Source organism: Delphinus delphis, chromosome 17 (assembly GCF_949987515.2).
Source record: "Delphinus delphis chromosome 17, mDelDel1.2, whole genome shotgun sequence".
NCBI lineage: Eukaryota > Metazoa > Chordata > Mammalia > Artiodactyla > Delphinidae > Delphinus > Delphinus delphis.
This window is the reverse complement of record NC_082699.1, coordinates 77797608-77820698: the sequence shown is the minus strand read 5'-3', so window position 1 is coordinate 77820698 and position 23091 is coordinate 77797608. Positions and strand designations below refer to the sequence as shown.

The 23091-nt window shown below is 43.5% G+C and overlaps 1 protein-coding gene across 6 annotated transcripts in view; it reads left to right on the top strand.

The window, feature by feature from the left end:
- PTK2 (protein tyrosine kinase 2) overlaps positions 1-23091 on the top strand; it is a 252711-nt gene that overhangs the window by 58286 nt on the left and 171334 nt on the right. Inside the window, exon 1 of one of the 6 annotated variants that reach the window (XM_059995248.1) lies at positions 6043-6385. The exons of 4 other annotated variants lie outside the window; for them this stretch is intronic. In XM_059995248.1, the coding sequence (XP_059851231.1) occupies positions 6286-6385 (100 nt within the window). In that variant the 5' untranslated portion in view covers positions 6043-6285. Of the gene's footprint in view, positions 1-6042; positions 6386-23091 lie in introns of those variants that run through there. One more of the 6 variants, XM_059995249.1, reaches the window with a different exon arrangement.

Here is a 23091-nt window from a genome sequence, read left to right as displayed (position 1 = left end):
ACTCCTTAGTTGTGGCATGTGAACTTTTAGTTGCAGCATGCATGTGGGATCTAGTTCCCTGACCAAGGATCAAACCCAGGCTGCCTGGATTGGGAGTGCAGAGTCTTATCCACTGCACCACCAGGGAAGTCCTGAGTATTGTTTAGATTAATAATAAGTTCAAAATTTTCTGCCTTTTAATTTTTTGAATTTATTTATTATTTTTGGCTGTGTTGGGTCTTCGTTGCTGCGTGCAGGCTTTCTCTAGTTGCAGCGAGCGGGGCTACTCTTCATTACGGCGCGCGGCTTCTCTTGTTGTGGAGCACAGGCTCTAGAGTGCGCGGGCTTCAGTAGATATGGCACGTGGGCTCAGTAGTTGTGGCTCATGGGCTCTAGAGCACAGGCTCAGCAGTTGTGGTGCACGGGCTTAGTTGCTCCACGACCTGTGGGATCTTCCTGGAGCAGGGCTGGAACTTGTGTCCCCTGCATTGGCAGGCAGATTCTTAACCACTGCACCACCAGGGAAGCCCTTCTGACTTTCTAGAAGGCATTTTCCTTCTGTTTCATATATCTTAGTGTGGCTTAATCCAGTGGTATGTTTATCTCCTGGTGGTTTTGATGCATCTCTCAGGTACCAGCTGCATGTCCAGCATCTTACCTGAATTTGTTTTTGGCAGGATTGCTGACACCAGGGACTGTGATGGGATGTTGTGTAGGGGAGAGAGTGGCCCGTCTGTCTTGCGTTCTTTCCGTGGGCGTGTTTCTTCCCTTCCTTTCTTGTCCCTTTGGTCCTCACTCTGACTCAGTCATCCTCTGTAGGTTGGGTGGGGCCTGCTTTCTGACTCTCTCTGGAAAGCTTTGCAGTCTCTGCAGGTAGCATCACTGTAGGTGGTGGTTGAAGTGTGTGGTCTGGCGGGTGTCCGAGTGCCCGTGCATATCCCAGCTCTGCCGCTGACCGACTAGCTTGATGTTAGGTATGTTACTTAATCTCTCTGTTCCTCAGTTTGTTCACATGTCACATGTGGATTATAATATCATCTACCTCATTGGTTGTTGTAAGTACTAATTGAGAAAATAGGTGTAAAGCACTCAGCAAATTAATGAGGAACACAGACTGTGGAGCCTGGCTGGCTGAGTTTGATTTCCAGCTTTGCACCTTAGAAGCTCTGTGACCTGGAACAAGTTATCTCTCTGTGCTCCAGTTTCTTCATCTGTGCAGTGGGGGTAATAGAGTCTGCCTCTGTTGTGGGATAAAAGTACTTAGAACAGGGCTGGGTACGTAGTAAGCATTAGCTTGGCATCATCATTATTATTATATTTTCATCATTATTAGTGTTGCTGTTCTGCTCTTTTGTGATTGACACGTCATCACTGTTCAATAGGTGATAGGTATTGTCATTGTCCTTGTTTTACAGGTGAACAGACTTAGGTTCAGGATGGTGAAATGATTCTTTCTTTGTCTTACGGATAGAACTGGGGCTCCTTTGCGTCTTCCAGTTGCAAATTCAGTGCCTTCCTCAGCTTCCCCAGAGTTCCTCCAGATTAATGGAAGGGAGGTATGGTAATTGTTATGAAAGTTGGCAGGGAAAGCAAGTAATACCAATACCATCACCTTTCGGAATATTTTGTGTTTTGCGACCTATTGTCTGTTTGTCTTCAGAAGGTGATTATAGCCATTGTTAAGCTTGAATTTCTTTAGTTCTTACCAAGTCATAATTTTTATTGATACTAAAATTTTCAGAAAAAATTTTTTCTGTGTTTGTGGTGGAAACAGTGAGACGCAATGACACAGAAATGGTAATTCTATGAGTCTTACTGGAAGTAAACTTAGAACAGGATACCCGGCTGCAGAAGTTAGGGTATGTTGTAACTATCAGTTGCCAGTGGAGGCATCATATTGTGAAAGTTTTGATTTTATTTCAGTCTTTAACTTTTGATTAATGAAGGTAAATTTTGAATTGTGTGCGTATAATGTGAATTATAGTTTTCTTTTACATTCCTCCTGTTGGTTGACATAAAAGCATTTACCAGTGCTTTACTCTTGTAAGAAGTACTGCCCTAAAGTTTTGGTACTAACTTAAGGCAAACCAGTAAAACCATGATAACCGTCTGAGAACTGTGAAAGTCAGAGTTGTATCTCTGTGAGCTGCTTTTGTGACATTTACAAGCAGTTTGTTTCTTAATAGTTCTTTCCCAGTGACTTTCTTATTTAAGGCCAGGTTTCTGTAGGGAAGCCGGATTGGACAAAATTATACAGTGTATGAAGGGTTTTTCTGCTCACTGATCTTGCTTATGGCATTGTTTGCTAGCCGTCTAATCTCACACATTAGTTTCACTATTGCTCTACTAAAATCTGCAGTGGAAGTTCTGATTGGAGTATCAGAATACTACAGTTGTGTGATTTATTTTTTATGTGGGATGAGGAAGGGCATTCCACATGGTTTTTGTAGAATTTATATCAATTTTTCTTTTTCCATTCTTATGGGGGAAGAAAAGCAAGGTTTACAACATGTGTAATTCACGTATTCATGCAGTAAATATTTTTCAAGCCCCTGTGCTGGGTCCTGGAGGTGAAGCAGTGCCCAAGACTGAGGCAGGCCACGCTGTCGTGGAGCTTAGTGTCGGGTCCTGATACCTAGAATCTCTGATGCTTTCTCTATGGTTGTGGCCTCTAAAATAATAGAACTTCCCTCTGCCATGTCCTCATTACCTACAGGGCTTAGAAGAATGTGTGGAATACGGCCTGTACATTTTACTTTCCGTTTTAGCAGTGAGGCCCTGGACGTCCTTCCCGCCATGGAGAGTGCATTGCAGTGGGGCAGTCAGACAGTGGACGAGGTGCAGAATAAGGCACGTGGTGTTGTAGACGGGGTCGTGCTGTGAGGAGGTGAAGCTGGGTTAGGGTATGGGCTGTGCAATTTTAGATGAGGCGGTCAGGATAGGCCTCGTGGAGTAAGTGACATTTGAGCAAAGGCTCGGAGGAAAGGGAGTGAGCCTTGTGGTTATATCTGGGGCAAGAGTGTCCAGCCTAGAGGGAGAGGCAGGCAGTGTAAAGGCCCTGAGGTGTCATGCGTGGCTCGTGTGGGCAAAGGGCAACAGGGAGCTCAGTGTGGTTGGAGCTGAGAAAGCCCGGGGGCGGGGATGGTGGTGGTGAGGAGATGGGGCTGTAGATGGTAGGGGAGTCTCCTGGCACAGGGATTTGCAGACCATCCTTGGTGTGCAGGTCACCTGTTCAGGGGAGTTGGGGAACATTTGGTGAGTTTTAGCAAAGGAGTGAAATGGTGTGATTGATGTTTTGAAAGAAAGGGTCAGTTGCAGCTGCTGGCCTGAGAATTGATTGTGGAGCAGCGAGACAAAAAACAGGGGGCTGGGCGGTGGGGAGGCCTGTGGGTGCCAGATGGCAGCGGGCGGGGGGAGGTCACGGCCCAGGTGTAGTCTGAAGGCAGGGATGGTGGGTTTCGCTGATGGAATGCTTTGATCTAAGAGACAGAAAAAGAAGTCGAGGTGACCAAGGCTTGGGGCCTGAGCAAACAGTAATCTTTCTATTTAAAGTAAATTTTAATTAAGAGTTTACTTGTTAAGTGGGACTTACCAGAGTTGCTCTTAGCTAGACTGATACTCTAAAGAGGTTGTTTAAATACCAAAGAGCTTTTTATATTAATATATAGAATGTCATGAATCAGAGCATAAAGGGATTGCTTACTTTTTTCACTTGTGTTCCCATTCTTTTCAAGATGTCACTGGATTGGGAATTTAAAAGCATAAGTTGTTTTAATATTTAGCAGAAAGAAAATAGTAGCTATATCACCAAACTTAGGCCTGAGACAGATCACTCCACCTCTGAACCTCAGGATCCTCTTCTGCAGAAAAGGGGAAGGAAGTGCTTTGGTGGGATTGTGTTAAGGGTTAAACTCGGTTGTTTTATGTGTGAAAGCACCTGGCACAGTGCTGGTCCGCAGGTGCTTTTCTGCTGTTTGCAGAGCACCTGTGTCCTCTCCTGCTCTCACACCGGCTGCTCTTTCTTTTCAGTCGCCGCAGTGGTTCTTAACTTTCTTGTAGCTGCTGCTTCCATCTGGGCTCTGCTTCATCAGGCAGCCACTGTTCCCTGTTTCCTGGAGAAGTTTATGCTTCTCTGTATCTTTCCAGCTTTCAGGACCTTGCACACCAGGAGGTGACATTTGGGTATTGAAATAAAATATAAATTAGCTTGGTGGATGGGAGAGAAAGCTGCCATCCACTGGTTCACTTCATTTGGAAACTGGGCTTCTCCCCTCACTCACTTTTTCCATCCTAGAAAGCTCCCAGTTTGCCCCTCGTCCCTGCCTCCACTGCCCTGCCTCCACTGCCCTGCATCAGCTCCAGCCACCCCCCCACCCCCACCCCTGCTAGCTTTTCTTCACAGCTGCTGCTGTGGCCTTCTGGGCTGTTTGTGAAGACCCCTGCTTCCCGGATACGGCTGGGCTCAGTGACACTGTGCCTCTGCCGGTTGAATGGCCCTGTCTTTACTCATCTTTAAAAGATGTGGTGGCACTGATTTTGCTTAGAAGATGTGAAAATGAGATATAATCAGTATCTGGTGTGTAGAATGTGGTTGGTGACAAGGTAGCCTTGAATTTTTAATTTTTGAGAGTCATAGGTTCCAAGAGAGACTCACAGTTTGCTTGGGTCGTTTATACAGTCTGTTTAGCTGATGGTTTCAGATTAAGCACCAAGCCGTTGTCATGGGGCTGAACCAGGTACCAGACTTGCCCACTGATGTTCCTTTCTGTCCTGGGCTCTCCTCAGTAATGGGGGAAGCTGGGGTGGTTGGTGTTCATGAATTCTGCTGGGTCTGTCTGCTTGTTTCTTCTGTTCTTTTTCTGGCTTGCTTGCCTGTGTTTTCTGGAGCCCCCTTTCTTACCAGTGTTGCCTGAGGTCAGAGTTCTCTGTGGTGAATGATGTGTTTTCACTGGGGCATATGAGGGGTCACTTGAGCTCTGCCTGCAATTAGGAAACTGAAGGTAAAGCCTGCAGGACAAAGCATCATCTAGGGGAGCTGTTAGAAACTGAACACGCTGCCCTGAGGCCACAGCCTTTGTTCAGCTCTTGTTTTCAGAAGTTAGTGAATTCACAGTTAAGTAAAGTACTTGATTTTTTATTAGCTTACGGGATTTAAGTAAAGTACTTGATTTTTTTTATTAGTTTACGGGATTTACTACTAACAAAATCACCGATATATTAGGAGGGCTAAACTGTGCCCAGGCAAAGGCTCCAGGAACCTAGTTACTTACTGTCTTACTGCTAAGATAATAAGTGTGGAATGTGTTCAAAGAGCTAAATTTTTTAGACAACCTTGATTATCTCTCAGTTTGAATGGAGAAAGTAAGTAGCTTTGCATCTTAAAAAAGTTTCCAGTACAGATTATTAGGGTATTTTTCTGTCCTGCTTCTTCAGTATGAGTTTATTATTCACTTATATTTTGAAGCTAAAACAAGAAATGCATCTTGGATCCCTCAATATTCCCTAAAGCTAATTTTGAAAGTATCTGGCAACCTCAAACTCTTGTTTTTATGTGTTTTCTAGATACTTTCTATAAATTTACAAACTTTTCAAGTATCAATCTGGAAAAATATTTTACCTCAAAAATACTTGGGTTCCTATGGACATTTTTTACAGACTTGTTTTTAGTGATGATCAGGATTTTATTTTCAGAATTATTCTTATTTCATCAAGGTAATTATTTTAACTGTAGGTCAGAATTAGGCTGGTAAAATGCCAAAAGCACGACTTTGAAAAACAACAATGGTTTGAGCAGGCACCTACAGACATGATCTGGGTCAGACTTGATTTGCAGCTTACCCAATTCTAGAATCGTCTGTCAGTTTCGTAAACAGAAGTCTGCCAGATGAATTGAACAGAAGGGTGAGATTAGCATATTAATAAGGTTCTGGCTACCGGCCGCCTTTTTCTCCACCCTGTGTCCTCCCTCCCCTCCTTCTCGCTCTCTTTCCCTGAATGAATCTAGGAACACAGACCCTTGGGGTCACGTTACTTGCTGGTTTCTTTCTGTTCAGTAGCTTAATCTGGCCAGGAAGGTCTGTGTTTCAGGTTGCGGAAGCTTGAGAAGATTCTGTAACTGAGAGGCATTCTTCAAGCTGCTGGAAAACATTACAGAGGGAACACCTCCCAAATTTTGCTTCAAGCTCTGAAAAAAGGAGCACAGTGGGGAAGCTTAGTCTTGCTTGTGGATCGAAGCAAATCCTGTAGGAGCGATGAACGGGGACTTGTTGTGCGGACTCCTGGCTTGGTCTTTCTAGGACTGACTTTATGTTGTTGGAAGTGACGGGCCGAGGGGCCCTGGGACCCACAGGTGCTGTCTGTATGGAGAAGAGCGGCTGTAGTCCATTTCCAGTGTGTTGGGCTAAAGGTATAAGTAGATTAAAAATCTATTCGGTTTAAATTTTATTTAGATTCATGCTTTTGCGCTAAGAAGGTGGATAAGAGTTTGTCAGAACTTATTTCAAAGAGAGTCACAATTAAATTTAAGGAAAAAGGGAAATTACATGGTATGGGTTTGCAACTATTGCATAAAACCAATTAGAGAGGGTTTCAAAAAGTAAATAAAATTATTTTTATGAAAATGCATTTAAATGAGTAAACTCTTTTTATGCTCTGTCTTATGTCTCTTGAAGTTGCATGTTTTGTTTTGAGTTTTAATCAAGACGTCCTACCCATTCTGAGAGGCAGAAGTTTTTAAAGAGTAAAGAGACTAAGCTTAAATAGGACTGCAGGAAAAAAGAGTAACAGATTTTCTTATTTCAAAAATTGGTTTCCTTTCCTCACCGTAAAGACTGTGTATTTAATTGGAAATTCCTTGTTACTGTAAGGTGGGCTTATCACTAAGGGTCGGCAATGCTGTGAATAAACAGTTTTCCTCTGTAATGTTGTTAGGGGTTTTAGTTATATAAAAATAAAAATATAAAATATAGCATTTCATTGTAACACTCAGGATGGTATTTGGGGAATGTGTTTAGAAGTTAAAAATGCCATATAATTCATGTATGAATAAGACCAAGACAGGTAGGCTGTTCTGCTTAAAATAGTAGTGGATTGAATATTTAACCTGGGAGATAAAGTCCTTAATGAAGAATTTAATAAAAATATTTATTATTAAAAAATATATATTTAAATATCATCTTACTTCACTTAGGAAAGATTTTTAAAAGGAGGAATCTGCACTGCGTAAAGAGCTGCAGTATTATAAGTAAAGCTTCAGACTGATGAAATTTAGTGTTCAGGTTAAACACGTTAATACCACCGGGATATTGATGTGTTAGCACAAGATTAAGCTGGTTTTCATTTGAGTTGTTTCATTATCTATTAATTCTTTTCTAGGCTTTTAAACATTTTTAAAACATGTGATATTAGAATCCTTTAGTATGACTAAACAAAGACTGTCATTTTATTACATAATTAGATATTAAGAGTAAAGATTTTGCAGTTAATTCAAACTCTTGAGTTTTAAAGGATGTTGGGTTTGGGAACTTTTTAAATTGCAGGTTCTTACCTCAGGACTGTGTAGTATAATTGAACATGGTCAGTGCTCAGTGGCGAAGAGTTCTGTACTTGTTGAAAATTTTGATCTTTTCCCAGACTTGCTGGGATTCATTTATATAATGCCACTTGCATTGTGTGATAGCAAATGATACCTCTCTGTTAGCACTTATCCTTAACAATAAGGCTCTGATTTCACTCACAACGTCTAGGCTAGATTCAAGATATATGAATCCAGTGGCAATGTGATATTAAATAATCAGCTACTAAGTTTTTTAAAACTTCAAAGTGACTTTAGAACTATGAACTTTGGAAGAGAGATTGTAGTGTTTTTGTTCGTCCCAAAGCAATTGATTGAAGCCACTTATTTTTCCATTATGTTTGCTGACTGCAGAGCAAATGAGTAGAGGCGTTTTTAACTGAAACATCATTTTGATAGAGGTGGGCTTGGGCATGAGGGCAGAGCTCCCATGTGTAGAAGAGGGAGAAGGTAGGGATGGTGTCAAGGTCAAAGTCAGTCTGCGTGTAGGGCTGGAACAGGCTGTCTCCTCAGATGGATCCTTCAGGAGCAGATTCTGACAATTATGGGGAGTTTGCACCCTGTCCCCTTCTGGGGCTGAGCCCATTGCCCGGTGAGCACACAGGCACCATCTCAGGACAGGTCCCCTCTGCCTTCTCCGCTTACTGTCTCGCCCTTAGGTGTTTATCCTGATTAATTTTTGCTGTGTGATAAAGACAAAGATGTTGCTGTGCAGAAATTGGCTGAATTGGTTATTTTAAAGTATAAAATTACTCCTTTTAGATAGAGACAAAGTAAAAAGCTCAAATCCAAAGAATATATATCCAAATCTCTCTTTGCAGTTAGACATTCTAAACCTCACATTTGATTTTATCAGTCACATTAACCTCAAAAAACAGCCATGGCCCAATTTAAGAAGACATGTAAAATACTTACTAGAACAGGCTAAAAATAATAGAACAGACCTATATTTGTGTACTTTGAAGTGAAAACTTTATCCTTAAAACACTCTGGAGTCTTTTCTGTAATAAAGTTTATTGTACTGATGAATTTAGTTTAAAGAACCCACCTTAGATTCCACCTGCTGAAGATTGTATTTTAACATATTTAAGAGCACTGTGTTATAAATTGTGTTCAACTATATCATAATTTCCTAGGCTTAAAGACAGTTTTAATTCAGGATATTGAAGTAAGTGTAAATGTTTACCGTGCTGTTAATTGGCTACAAGGCTACTAAGTGCAGAAAGCCCTGCCTGGAAAGTTCTTTGATTATATCAGTGTGTGCATTGTTTGTTTCATCTTTTTGAAAGACGGGGAAGGATTGAGAGGTGTCAGATTTGGTTGTTAGGAATAAATGTGTTGTTGATTTTTTTCTGTGTCTTTCAGTGGTAGATTGAGTTTGAATATACTATTAATAGTTCATTTGTGTGATTCTGGATCCTGTGGTTGAAGTCATGCTTTTTCTGTATCAGTATTTTAAACTCCATCCATCCATCCATCCATCCATCCATCCATCCATCCGTCTCTGTGCATCTTCTCTTCTGTGTATCAGACTCCAGGGGTCAGCTGCCTCTTGATACCTACATTTGTATTTTTCATAAGCATCTGATATCAACCAGAGAGGAGCCTCTTACTTGTTGCCCCTGAAATCGGTTCCTCCCCAAATCCTGTGTCTTAATAAACATGTCAAACCCCCATCCACTCAGTTGTTCATGCCACAGACCCAGGATGCCTCTTTGATGCCTTCTTCCATGTATAAGGGATCCATCTTTTTATCCTGATGATTCTGTCTCCAAAATCGGTCTTGAATTCCTCACCTTCTCGCCCCCTCTGGGCTATGGGAGTTGCTTCCTGTTGGTCTTCCTGTTTCCTCACATGTTCATCCTTCACACACCTGCTGGAGTGATTTTGTAAAAACATAAATCTGATGTTATTCTTTTTCAAACTCGCCAGTGGCTTCTCATTAGAATCTGATGGAGTTGCAAATCCTTAACATGGCCTGCAGGGCTTCGCCTGATCTGGCTTCTGTCCACTGTCCCCAGCTTTGGGCCCTTGACCTCTTGCTCATTTTGACTTTTCAGTGCCTGGGACACCCAAAGTCTTTCCTCTTAGGCCTTCTGCACCTGCAGTTGCCTCTTGTCTCCCTTCTCTGCCCAGCTGACTCCTGCACCTTTAGGTCTCAGCTAAACCAGTTTCTCTCTGGTGTTCCCTCCTTGAGCCTTTTCTTCTGTCTTGCACAACATATACTGTTATTTATCATGGTGTATTGCGCTTGTTTGATCTCTTCTTTGCTAGATGGTAAACTTAACAAAGTCAGGGATTATGTCAGGTTTTTTCCTGCTTGACAAGTAATTGGCAGAAATAAATATTACCTAATGAATGAACAAATTCTGTATAGAGTTAACTAACCCTTAAAAATTGCTCAACAAAAGGAGTGAATTGGTCTTTGGGTTTCCTCTTGTAGCAGCACACATGCTACATTCAGTTCTCTCAACAGATGGGTCTGGGTCAGGCTCCAGGGTCTGATAGCTGCCCTCTGCCACGCCTGTGGGATCACGGCCATCCGATCTGACAGCTTGAGGAGCTAATTGACTCGTGGGGGAGACAGATTAAAAATGTATTATTATGTAAGCATACAAACATTTCATAGTTATACTTATGTGGCTGTCTAGATACCTGTAAATTTACAGTAAAAGAAATCCAGTGCTCTCCAGAGGGGTGACTGAGTTTTATGAGTGCACAGCCCGGGCAGCAGGTCATGGCGCCTCCACATAGCAGCCACAGTGAATGCTGAGCTGAGTTTCCGTTCACCCTCCGCCTGCCCTCATGCTGCAGTGGTGTCCTCAGGCACTGCCCACCTCCCCTCCGTCCTGTCTCCCCCTCCCCAGCTCCTGCAGGCTCCAGCCTCGCAGCACTGCGTGCACCTAGCTTTCTGAGAGGACCCTGCTGGGTTGTGCCCCGCCTGTCCCTTACGCTTTTGTTGCTCCTGTGTGGAACTTTCCTTCTTTTTCACACGTGAAGCCTTCAGGACTCTGCCCCGCGCGTGGCCCTCTGTCTATCACCGGCCCACAGGGCTGGGCGCTGCACACACTGGCATAGCTGGCGACTCCCTCAGCTCTGCTTACTTGCTTGTCTCCGGTTACCTGGTTGTCAACTTCTTACAGGCCTTCTTACTTTGTAAATCCCTCTGGTCGGACATATTGTCAGCACTCAGTTGTTTGCCGAGTGAAAAAGAAGGCTAAACTGGTAGTCTGGGCCATTTCGATTCAGGCCGAGAGGGTGTGGAGGGTGCTGCGCGCTCTAGGGGTTCTGCACGTGAAGGCGCTGAGACCCGAAGGTGTTGGCGTGTCCCAGAGGATGTGGGCTTTCCCACTGACTGCAGTTTGAGTTGCATTGAGGCCGATGGGGAGGGCGAGCAGGGAAGCCTTGCCCTCCACCCTGTTTCTTCGAGGGGGAGGGGTGGGGCTCTTCTTTCTGAGACTCCCCCGCCTCCGAAGACCGGGACTCCCCAGGTGGGTGCCAGGCCTAGTCAGGCCCCTGTGCATGGACTGGGCGCCGTCTTCCCTCTCCCCGGGAGCCTCATCCGCCGCACGGGAGGCACACCTTGTCTGCCTCAGTCCCTCACCATCATCTGTCAGTTCCTTGAACTCTTCCTCAGGTGGTGGATGCTTTTCCCTCCACCCGGGACACCCTGTCCTGTCACAGTTCCCTCTGTGACCGCAGCCACTCCAGCTCGGATTCCTTGATTATCTCCTCATGGCGCTGGTCCCTTTCCTCACATCATAGTGAGTTAACCGTGGGTAAATGTTAGTGCAGTGTGTTTGTATCCCTCGCATGCAGCAGCATATCGAGTACATGAGTTTATGATAAATCGAGAATATGAAAGTAACAGGTGTCTCTGTCACTGCAGAGGAGAAGGAGAGGACAGCTAGGCAGCACTTGAACAGAGATAAGGAGAGCAGCTCGCTGTGCGGGGTCACCGGGAACTCCCTTTTCTCTCCTGTTTCGAATCTTGTTAGCATCCCTTCCCTCACCCACAGAGCCGGTAGTGTGGGGATTCAGATACCTTTCTCTCTCATTCTTTCACTCGTCCTCATTGTATTTGGGGAAGAGGCCGCTAGTTCTCCCCAGGGTTCTCTCCACATGCAGTTCTAGAGCTCTAGTTGGACGTGGGGTTTTTGCTCAGATATGCCCTTGTCAACCAGGTAGGGAAAGTGAGTGCCCCAGTTTATCCGTCTTGACACTTACCACCCACCCACGACTCCCCCGCTGGGTCTCCTGGTTTGGACAATAAGCTGTATGAGTGTGTCCTCCTTGGCCCCCCTGGTGAAATGGGACCCTCCTCCTGCCACCACCATCCTCCCCGCTCCTCTGCTTTCCCTTCTCTCTTGCTCTCCTCACCAGCTCACAAACTGTCCGTGGTCCACCTCTTGGGCTCGCTTGCTCTCCTGCGGTGAAATGCACACCTAGGAGGCAAGGAGCCAGTCTGCCCTTGCTCACTGCTGCGTCCAGTGCCTCGTGTATGGCAGACTGCTGTCGTGAACAGATGAACGCCTTAATGGAGTGAGTCATCTTGTCTGCCTGCAGCAATAGAGGTCTAAGTCTCTGGAAGCCAATGAGAAGGGTGATGGAGGCTTTTTTGGGAAAATTAAAAAACTGTTGAGTTCTTTCTAGTGCTTTAATGGTTAGTGATACTGATTTTTAAAAACAGTGTTCACAAATCTTTAATTTCAGATTTGTCTGTAATTGTTTAAACTGTAAGGAATTTATTGTAAATTCAACAGTTTTCTCTATTTCATAACTTGGTCAGTTTTCAGTTAAAGAGAAAAAGCTAATGTTAAAATAATTAGGGACTTCCTTGGTGGTCCAGTGGGTAAGACTCCACGCTCCCAATGCAGGGGGCCCGGTTTCAATCCCTGGTCGGGGAACTAGATCCCGCATGCATGCTGCAACTAAGAGTCCACATGCTGCAACTAAGACCTGGTGCAGCCTAAATAAATAAATATTAAAAAAAAATTATCACTGAATGTTTTTGTTTTGCATTTAAGTAATATTTGTGTAAATTTATGTAATATTATTGACATGTAGCTCACATAATTTAGGTTTATGATTAGGTGTATAGGTATTATCGTCTGTAACTTCTTTAACTTCTATACATTTGTGTTTTTATTCCTTTCTTCCTGAAAGGTTGTATAAATTGAGTCATATTTTAAGTATTTTGTAGGAATTTGTTGAAAAGAAACCAATGGCAGTAAATTTTTTCTTTGAGTAAAAAGACAGACTGTGATTTATTCTGTGGTTCATGTAGCTTTGGTTCATTTTTTTGCGTTCTTATCTCAGATGTCAGTGAATTCTTTTGTTTTTTGGTTTTTTGCCTGTTATCCCAGTGTTCAGTTGAATTTGCAGACTTACGGATAGGAAGTTTTACCAGTTACAGCAGTTTTTGAAGTTAATTTTTTTTTTTTTTTCCTATTCTGTTTTGATGGGGCTGTGTTGAAGCTGTAGATCAATTTGGGAGAATGCCCTGTGAACAGTATTGAGATTTCTGGTGTATCTATCCAGTATCATACACTAGTGTATAGTAGATCTTAGTGTGGTGGTCTGGACTTTTTTTGATGCTATTTGGTTTTGAAGTTTAATTTTCCAGTTGTTGGCCTAGTATGCAGAAATAGATTATCTTGTTAGCTTATCTTGTGGCCTTACTATAAATTCACTTATTAGTTCTGGTGGTTTATTTGCACAAGTAGACAGTCCTAAAAAACTATAATCATGTAATCTGTAAATAAAAACTATTTTTCTCTACAATCTTTTTTTTTTTTTTTCCTCGCGGTACGCAGGCCTCTCACTGTTGTGGCCTCTCCCGTTGCGGAGCACAGGCTCCGGACGCTCAGGCTCAGCGGCCATGGCTCACGGGCCCAGCCACTCCGCGGCATGTGGGATCGTCCCGGACCGGGGCACGAACCCGTGTCCCCTGCATCGGCAGGCAGACTCTCAGCCACTGCGCCACCAGGGAAGCCCTCTCTACAATCTTGATATCTTTTGTTTCTTTGTCCTACCTTTTTGCCTGCCTCAACTTGGACCTCCATCCCAGGGTTGAGTAGAAATGGCAAGAAGGGATGTCCTTGTCTTGTTCCGACCCTAAGAAGAAAGTACTCAGTGTTAAATAGGATTTAGCTCAGTTTTGTTTTTTTTGTTTTAAGATATCCTTTATCAAATCAAAAAACTTCCCTTTTAATTCCTGGTTTTCTGAGAGGTTTTTTTTTTTAAAAATCATTAGAGAGTGTTGAATTTTGTCAGGCTCTTTTTCTGTATCTGTTGATGTGATAATATGAATTACATTTTGATTGTTAAACCAACTTTGCATTCCTAAGATGAATCCCACCTGATGGTGATGGGTTATCCGTTACCCTATTTATACATTGCGAGATTGAAGATGTAGGGTTCTGTTTAGGGTATTTGTGTCTATTTTCATGAGGGACATCGGTCCGTAATTTTTTTTTCTTGTAATCTTTTTGTTAGTTTTTCATATCAGAGTTCTCATAAAACAAGTTAGAAAGTGTTCTCTTATGCATCCGTTTGTATGATATACAGCACAGCCAGAAAAATCCTTCCTCTACTGAAAGATGTGTACAGTCTGTCTTACTGAGAAAACCACGGACAAACACAGGATCTGTTAACCAGGGTGAGGCCAGCCTGTTGATCTCCCCCGAAGTCTGTTTTGTTAACTTTTTTTTTTTTAAGAGAAACAAAATTCTGCCAGAATATCATACCTTAATATTAATTTTTTTTTACTGTGAAAATCTTACTGCTTTGTAAAGTTGACAGAATTTCATTGAGAAGATAATAGTCCTGAACTGTTGACTGTTCTTCTTCTTTCAGCTTTGTGGAGATTCACGATGGAATGGTATACCGGTGGCATGTTTTCAGTGTAAAAAATGCATAGTTGTTTTATAGGACAAGGTTTAGGGGGAAAATCTAAAGGAACACTGTGCTTAATTTGGTTATTGGATTTAACAATACATTTCAAATATACCAGTTATTATCACGGTAAGAATGGGAATCTGTTGTTCCCTTTTTGGACAAGAATTCATGAAGCTGTGTGCGGTCGTGCAGCAGTGTGCCCACTAGGAACAGGGATGATGCTGACTGGGGACAGAGATGGGACTTTTGAAGTATGAGTTAAACGGGAGGGTCTTGCAGGGTTTCCACCTGGAGAACAGTCCAGCTCAGAGCTCTCCTTCTGTAGCAGCTGTTGCCTGCTGCCTGCTGACTTGGGTTCGTATGTCTTGCTGAGCACTGTATGCTTATCCTCTCCCCTCATAGGGGAGGTACTGTGACTCCCACTTCACAGAGCCTGGCGCGACTGAGAGCCCAGAGCTGTGAGTGGGCACCGGCCCCTGCAGTATTTTTCTGGCTGTGTTGTTACCAGACGGCATGTGCTACTCCTTCATCAGGATCTTGCCCAGAGGTCCTGCCTGAGCTCTTCCCTGAGACCAGCTTCTTCTGTTGGATTTCCACTTGTCTTCAGTTACAGCCCTGAGATCATACTGGGCTGCTTCTTGTAAAGGGTTATTTGTGTGATTTAGGTGAGGTTTGAGCTGTTTGTAACCTCCAGGGTCTTGCCCATAGAAAGTAGGTGAGCAGTTTAAGGGAGAGAGAATTCAGTCTCGCTTCTGAGGGCTGTGCCTGACCAGGGCAGGTCTCCACAGCCATTGCTGCTGCATTGCTCTTGTCATAATTTATTCTCCCCTATGTGGGCTGGCTTCTGTATACATTGTTTTAAAAACTTTACTGTGGAAAATTTCTGGTGAAACGTAGTATGTTGAACGTACTCTTGCACTCAGAACTGGGGATTAAGTGCAATTAGCCATGCTTTCTTTCTCCTGGCTTCCCGGAATCCTGTCAGGAGGTGGAGGCGTTCTCTTCTGGAGGCGCTGGTCCAAGGGAAAGGCAGGTCCTGACCTTCGGGCATCTCTGGCCGAGTGGCTGCTTCCCTGCTCAGCACAGGGTCCCTGACAGACAGCCAGGTATTTAAAGACAGCTTCTGCTTTCAATGGGAGACCAGAACAGAGAAACAAGCAGAAAACAGTCTACAGAGATGAAACAGCAAGAGAAGGAAGCTGAAAGAACACAATAGAAGTTCCAGTGTCAGGTTTCCAGAGTGCTAAGAGGAGATGTCGCCTCCGTGAAAGACAAACAATTCTTTTAAAAAGTACATTCAAGAACAAGAAAATTAAAAGTAAGAAAGCAGAAACAAACTCAGCAGCAGCATTGGGAAGTAATGTGGATGGTCTCTCTCAGAACATGGAAAGGAAAGACAAATGGGGGAGAAAAGAAAGAAAGTAGGGTGATGAATTCAGAAGGTTCAGTATCCAAATAGTAAAAGTTGCAGAAAGAGAAAAAGGATAAAATCATCAAAGAAATGATGCAAGAACATTTTCTGAACCAAAGGAGAAGGGTTTCTGGATTGAAGCTTCTCAAATGTTGAAGCCCGCCCCTGGGGCCGCCTCTCGGGCTCCCCCCTCCCCCCGCCACCGCTGATGACTTGGGGCTTTTTCTTTACTGCTGTTACTCTAATTGTAATTTTTAAATAGTACTTGTTACAGTTGTAGTTCAATAACCACACATGTGAGTTTATGTGTATGTGCGTGTGTGTAGCTCTCTCCTAGCTAGGCTGAACGCTCTTCAGGTTAGGATTATATCTTTTTTTAATCCATACTAGTTAGTAGTTGGCTCAATAAATGCTTTTAGAATTAATTACTCTAAGGGAGGTATGGCCTACAGGGACAGGCATGAACAAATGGATGAGGCTGGCTGGCTGTGAAAGAGTGGGCAGTAGCAATAACACCTTGCAGCTGGCTCACAGCTGAGGCCAGGACAGCACGGTGGCAACTGCAAGGATGGAGAATGGGCACTTGGTGCGTGTTGCCATGCAGCGACCCCCCCCCGGCCCAGAGACAGCCAACCGGAGTGGAGGGCAGCAGGGCTTGCTGAGCAAGGGAGTGGCCTCTGCAGCTTCCCTGCCTGCTGAGGCCCATGGACTTGGCCTGTGGCTTTGGGCCTTGGGCTTCTTTCTTCCCGGAAAGCAGGGAAAATAAGGTTGTTATGGGGATTAAATGATTTCATGTTTAAGTGCTTAGAATAGTCCTAGCATGGTAAATGCCGCATGAATAATTACTTAAATAAACCCCTGCGAGCCCCCGGTCTAATTCATACCTTCCTGTGTCATGAGCGGCCTTTACGATAATTAGTTCCAAATCAGACAGCCCAAATCAATCTCTGCGTATTAGGAAAATCACTCTTTTTGATGCATAGCAGTTTAACGCCACATTGGGAGTCCTTGCCATTATGCTGTTTTCATTTTGCACAGTGCCCACCCCCAGAGAGTGGCAGTATTTTCCCAAAGGTAAATTTACTTCTCCTCCTTAGGAGTACAAAGATTCATTTGTAGCTGAGAAATTATATATGTATTTTAAAAGGCTTCAAAGAACCCAAATCAAAATGTCAGTCATGTGTGTCGTGCCCCGCCCCCTCCCATCCCCAGCCTGAGAGCAACTGTGGTGGCCCGAGGCTTATTCCCCTTTCCAAAGTAAACGTACAGAAGTCAGGGCTCCCTGCTTCCCCTCCCTGTAACTGGAGTGCCTCCTTCATCTGGCTTGAGTTCAGGCATTTAGACCTGAGTTGTTCCAGTAACAAATACCAAACTGAATTGATCCTTTTACTTCCTGCCCATCCCCCTTCCACCAACAAACAGCATCTGCCCCTGCTGTGTTCCTTATCTCAGTGGAATGGTATCACTTTCCCACTTAGCTGCCCAAGCCAGAAAAATGGCTGCCGACCCTCCTGTAGTCTTGCATACGCGAGTTGATCAATCCTGTCCTCTTGGAGTTTTTTATAGCTTTCAAATCTTTTTTCTCCTCAGGCCATTTATCCTGTCTGGATTATAACAGAAACCTTCTGATTGGTCTGGATGGGCTGAATTGCTGCCCAGGTGCATATCTAACACCAGGCAGGCTCTGAACCTGCCTCTGCAGCTGGGCCTTGGCCTGCTTCCCTGTGGATGGAATTAAAGGCACGTTGGCTTTGCACTGACTCCCTGGAGCACTCTCACCTACAGCAGCGACCATATCTTTTGTTGGGTCTAAGTTTTGATACCCATTCTCAGGATCCCAGCTTGTAACTCACCTTATATCGGAACCCTGACCATGTCGCGAGTCTGAGGTGGACCTTTTCTTTCCTCACCATGCCCCCGCCACCCCCAGCACTGGTTTTTTTTTTTTCTTTTTTTTTTTCAATTAATTAATTAATTTTTGGCTGCATTGGGTCTTCGTTTCTGCGCGTGGGCTTTCTCTAGTTGCGGCGAGCAGGGGCTACTCTTCGCTGTGGTGCGCAGGCTTCTCGTCATGGTGGCGTGGCTTGTTGCGGAGCACGGGCTCTAGGCACACAGGCTTCAGTAGTTGTGGCATGCGGGCTCACCTGGGCTCAGTAGTTGTGGCGCATGGGCTTAGTTGCTCCGCAGCATGTGGGATCTTCCCAGACCAGGGCCTGAACCCGTGTCCCCAGCATTGGCTGGTGGATTCTTAACCACTGCGCCACCAGGGAAGTCCCCAGTGTTGAGTTCTTAGTGCACTTGTCTGTGGTGGCTTTTCTCATGAGGTCCTGTTATCAGCGTGTCCTGATTGCTGGGAGAATGCCTTATACGTACTCTTCTCTAATACATTGGGGGGTTGGAAGAGGTTGAATTGATTGGTGGAAAGTAAATGATGTACTAAAGAAAATTATAGTATAGCTTGGTAGTTTTGATGCAGGTAACCTACCAGACTAAACTTGCATAGGGCTCACGTGGTGATCTTGGTTGGGGTTGGGTAGGTTTGTGCTGGGGCGGCTTGCACACTCCCCGTGGTGCTGTGCTGCAGGCCTGTGGCTCATTCTTGGACTGGCAAGTATCTGGTGTGGAGGTGAGCTCGTAGCCATGCAGCTGTGTGGTCTGGGCGGTCGCCTAACCTCTCAGCACCTCGGTGTCCACTCATGTAAATGAGGCGACTTACCGTGTAGGGTTGCTGTGTGGATGAGATGAATCGGATGAGTGAGTGGAACCATCGGAGTGTCATGGTTTTCCTGCTGTTTGAAGGACTCCTCTTGAGTTAGTCTTTTCCTAAGTAAGCGCATCTTTTTGATGCTGTAGGAGGTACATTTAGATACAAACGTATAAGCACTGAAGTGCTGAAGAAATTATTTAATGTAGGTTTTCTACATTGATTTTGAACATCTGCTTTGATAAATTCTGTTCTAATTTACATCTTTAAATATTTAATTATAAAATAACATTACGGAAAAATACTTTAACCATGTTTCTTTCATCTGGGGGATTTATTGATACATTTAGTAACAAAGAAGTGTTTGCGAAAGTCTGTCATGATTAAGGTGTTCAGTAGTAATGAGGAGTCAGCCTGGCTCCAGGGAGATAGTCCTTAGTGTTGCCCTTCCCAGGAGACCTGTGGGGGGTTGTGTCATGTGGCCCAGGTTCACCCAGGCACGCATTCCATCCAGCCACACTGCCATCTGTTCTTTTTCATCATAGTAGCTGCTTATTGAATGACAGCAGGAAAGATAGGGAAATTGCCTTCCTCCTATTATGGACTGCGCCCATGGCCAGTCAGCCCCAGAGAAGTTGCAGCAGTATCCGTGACAAGCTGTGGTAGAGCCACAAGCTTTCTCCCTGAGATTCCGTGTGCAGGAGTGGAATCTGCTTTAGACGGCGTTCTTCCTTTCATTCTTTTATTCATCGTCTACATTCAGAGCTTGCTAGTGTCGTTGGCACTGCAGCAGTGAACAGTTGTGTGTGTGCACGCATGCTGAGAAAGTGGACTGCTTCACTGAGCTTTAGGATTTTAGGGGCAGAGAACGTCGTTAGGCTGGACTTGATGGGCTCCTTGGTGTTTAGATGTACAGTGTACCTGGACTGAAAGAGTTTTTCAGAGCTTCAGTCTCACTCAGTCACAATCCAACCTGGAATATATAGTGTCTTTCATCTTAGATTTTTATACCTGCCTAACGGAGCTAGCACCACCACCTCTAACAGTCGTGGTGAAAATGAAATGAAATGAGATAATGTACGTTTGTGCTTTGCATTAGAGCCACTAAGTAAGTGACAATTTAGATTATTTGTAATGAATGTTGGTAGCGGCTGGACTGTTGATCTTAAAGCTGGGGTCCCTGTATGAGTTTTAGGGGAAAATGAACTTGCAATCATATACAAAAATTTGTGCTTATTAATGTCTTTGCATTTTCTGGAGGACATGTCCATGTTTTTCAATAGATTCTTAAAGACATCTGTCATCAGTATGCATACATGTGCATGTGTATGTCCATATATCATAAATGCAGTTAAGAGCTCCTTTCATAGAAGATGATAAATTAATAGTAATTTCATATTTGCAGGCATCACACATTTTACTTGTTTTGCAGAATAGCACGTGCATTTAAAAGAGCGGCAGAGGCAGAAATCAAGAACAGTTGGCATTTATAAAATGTGCTTGTGTGAATTGCTTCTTTGCTGGATTGGTAACTGGCTCAGGCAATTAATTTTAGCCAGTGCGCTCTGGCATTGCGTGTTGCTTTTGGTTGATCAGTTGTTGGATAAGAGTCTTAAAGATGTATAACTGAAGTATAGCATCCATACTGTAAAGTGCACAAAGCATACGCAGCCTGCTGCAGTTTTTACTGCCACCTTCCATACCGGTGTTTAGAATGTTACCAGCTCCCAGCAGCCTCCCTCCTGGCCCCTTGTAGTCAGTATCCCTGAAAAAGAAACCAGAGTTGATTTCTATCACCATGACTCGGTTTTGCTTGTTTTTGAATTTTGTGTGTTGTTTTGCCTGTCATAACATCTGTGAGCTTCATTCGCGTTGTTGCATGTAGTACTTGGTCATCGTTTTTCATTGCTGTATGGCTTTCCATTTAAGAATACACCACAGTTTATTTTATTGATGGCTGTGTGGGTTTTCCCGGTTTTGAACTATTACGAATAATGCTGCCATGAATATTGCATGGTGAAGATGTGCGTGTGTTTCTCTTCGGCATATACTTAAGAGTGGAATGGCTGGTAATACTGTATATATCTTTTCACCTGTAGTAGAAACAGTTTCCCAGAATGCCTGTATCATATCACACCCCCGCCAGCAGTTGTATCAAAGCTCTAGGTTGTTCTACATCATTGCCAACTGTTAGCATTGTTGGTTTTTAAAAATTTGGAGCCATGGAAAAATGTACTTAAAAAAAAATCAATTTTAAAAATTGAGGAAATTTACCCTTTTGGAGTGTACCATTCAGTGTTTTTAAGTTTACAGTTGACCTTGAACAACGCTGATTTCAACTGTGCAGGTCCACTTACACGCAAAATTTTTTCAGTAAATATATTGGAAAAATTTTTTGTAGATTTGTGACAATTTGAAAAAATTCACAAATGAATTCTGTAGCCTAGAAATATTGAAAAAATTAAGAAAAAGGTATGTCACAAATGCATAAAATATATGTACATGTAACATACAAAATATGTGTTGTTTATGTTATCGGTAAGGCTTCTAGTCAACAGTGGGCTATTATCAGTTAAGTTTTAGGGGAGTCAGAAGTTACACATGCATATTCAAGTATGCAGGGTGCTCCAATTGGTGCTCCAATCCCCGCGTTGTTCAGTGGGCAACTGTGTACACAAGTTTGTGCAACCATCACTCTTCAACTCCATCTCAGTTAAAAGTACTAGTTCCTCAACAGAGTGATTCAGAGTTTGGTTACCACGTATATGAACTATGAGTAAATGCATAAAGTACAAACCCATTTTACAAATGACTACATAAATAACAGGTGTGAATTATAATCCGTGACCAGTCACGTCACTTCTCTCAAAGTCTGTTGGTGACTGGTCAGTGCACATCTGTTGTTCAGTTTATACACAGACAGCAGAGTGTGTAGTTGTGTTGCCTCTTTGTTTGCCAGTGATAAATCCATGTGACATTTTACAAAAATAGCTAATCAAAGGAGGAAATTGGCCAAGGAGGATGAAATATAGAATTGAAACAAAAAGTGAAAAACACTGGAAGTAAAACTGGGTGTAAGTGAAGATTTGAAAATATTGATAGTAACATGGTAACTGTGTAACAAAATGAGCCAGAGAGGTAGGTGTGCATGGAGCTGTGGTGTGAACCAGCAACTGTGATCTCATCATTCAGCCAGTGGACCAAGGAGTGGTTTCAACTTTTAAAGCCTATAGACAGACTTTGGACAGGCTGTTAATGCTACAATTGGAGATAGAGCAAATGAACAAATTCAGGCATCCTGGCAGGAAGTAACAGAGTGATAGGTGTGCAGTATGGCAGAAACTTTTACTACACTGCGGAAATAACTTTGCAAGATTCTAATTGAACGTAAGTGGAGTTACAGAAAAAGTAGCCGACTCTAGGAATGTTGACTTTGCTGTTGAGCCAGACATGCTAGATGTGCAGCCAAAAGAACTTAGTAAAGGTGGTCTCCTTGACATAAATGAAGAAAATAGTTGTGACAAAAAAAAGATGTCACTGAAGAAGTGACAGGGCAAAAAAGTTCGCATTAGAGGAACTTTCAGAGGTATTTCATGACACTGAAAGTACAGAGGATAAAATGTAAAAGGAAGGTGACCCAAACTTAGGAAGGAATGTGACATTTTGTCAAGGCATTGAAAAGATGCTCACTCTGTATCTTTAGTTTAACAGCGAGAAGAAGGCAAACACTGTTCAGATGGCTTTTGGTAGTCATTTGATGTCCCACACTCCCACTCGAAGCGAGAACCACCTCTGCTCACGTTAGTTGAATATATGCTCTGTCAGTTGTCTGTTGATGAAAACAAGTCATCCCAACACTTAGTGGCTTCAGATGACACGAGTTATTCGTAGTGCTCAGATGTGCAGTCTGGGCAGGGCTCGACAGGGACAGCTCATCTCTTTCTGTGCGGTGTTGGCCGAGGCAGCACGACTGGAAGCCAGTGGGTCTACTCAGGTGGGTCTGCCCCAGGGCTCGGAAGTTGACGCTGCCCGTCAGCTGGAAGCTTAGCTCAGGCTGTGGTTCTTGGAGCTCAGATCCTCTTGGGTTGCTTGAACTTCTGTACAGCATGGTGGTCAGGTTTGTGAGTGAGCATCCCAAGAGAGCCATGGGAACCTAGGTTCCTTTCTTTCTTGTTTTGGTGTTGCCTTTTAGGACTTAGCTTAGGATGTATCTTAGCCTAGTCTGAAGCCCACCCAGATTCAAGGGGAAGGAAGGTAGACTCCGCCTCTTGAAAGGAGTATCAAAGTCACACTGGAAGAAGAGAATTGGGAGAGGGGGAGTTTGGAAAATATAAACAGCCACACATTGCTATTATAATATTAAACATTTAAGTAATTTAATGTTGGCTTCTCTGTCTAGTAAAATCACTATAGGACATTTAGGATATTCAGGTTAGATATTTTATGTGAAAATAAACCCAAATCTTGTGTAAAAGAACAAAATTAAGGAGAAGAAAACTTTCACACTAGTCTAGTTTGTTTAAG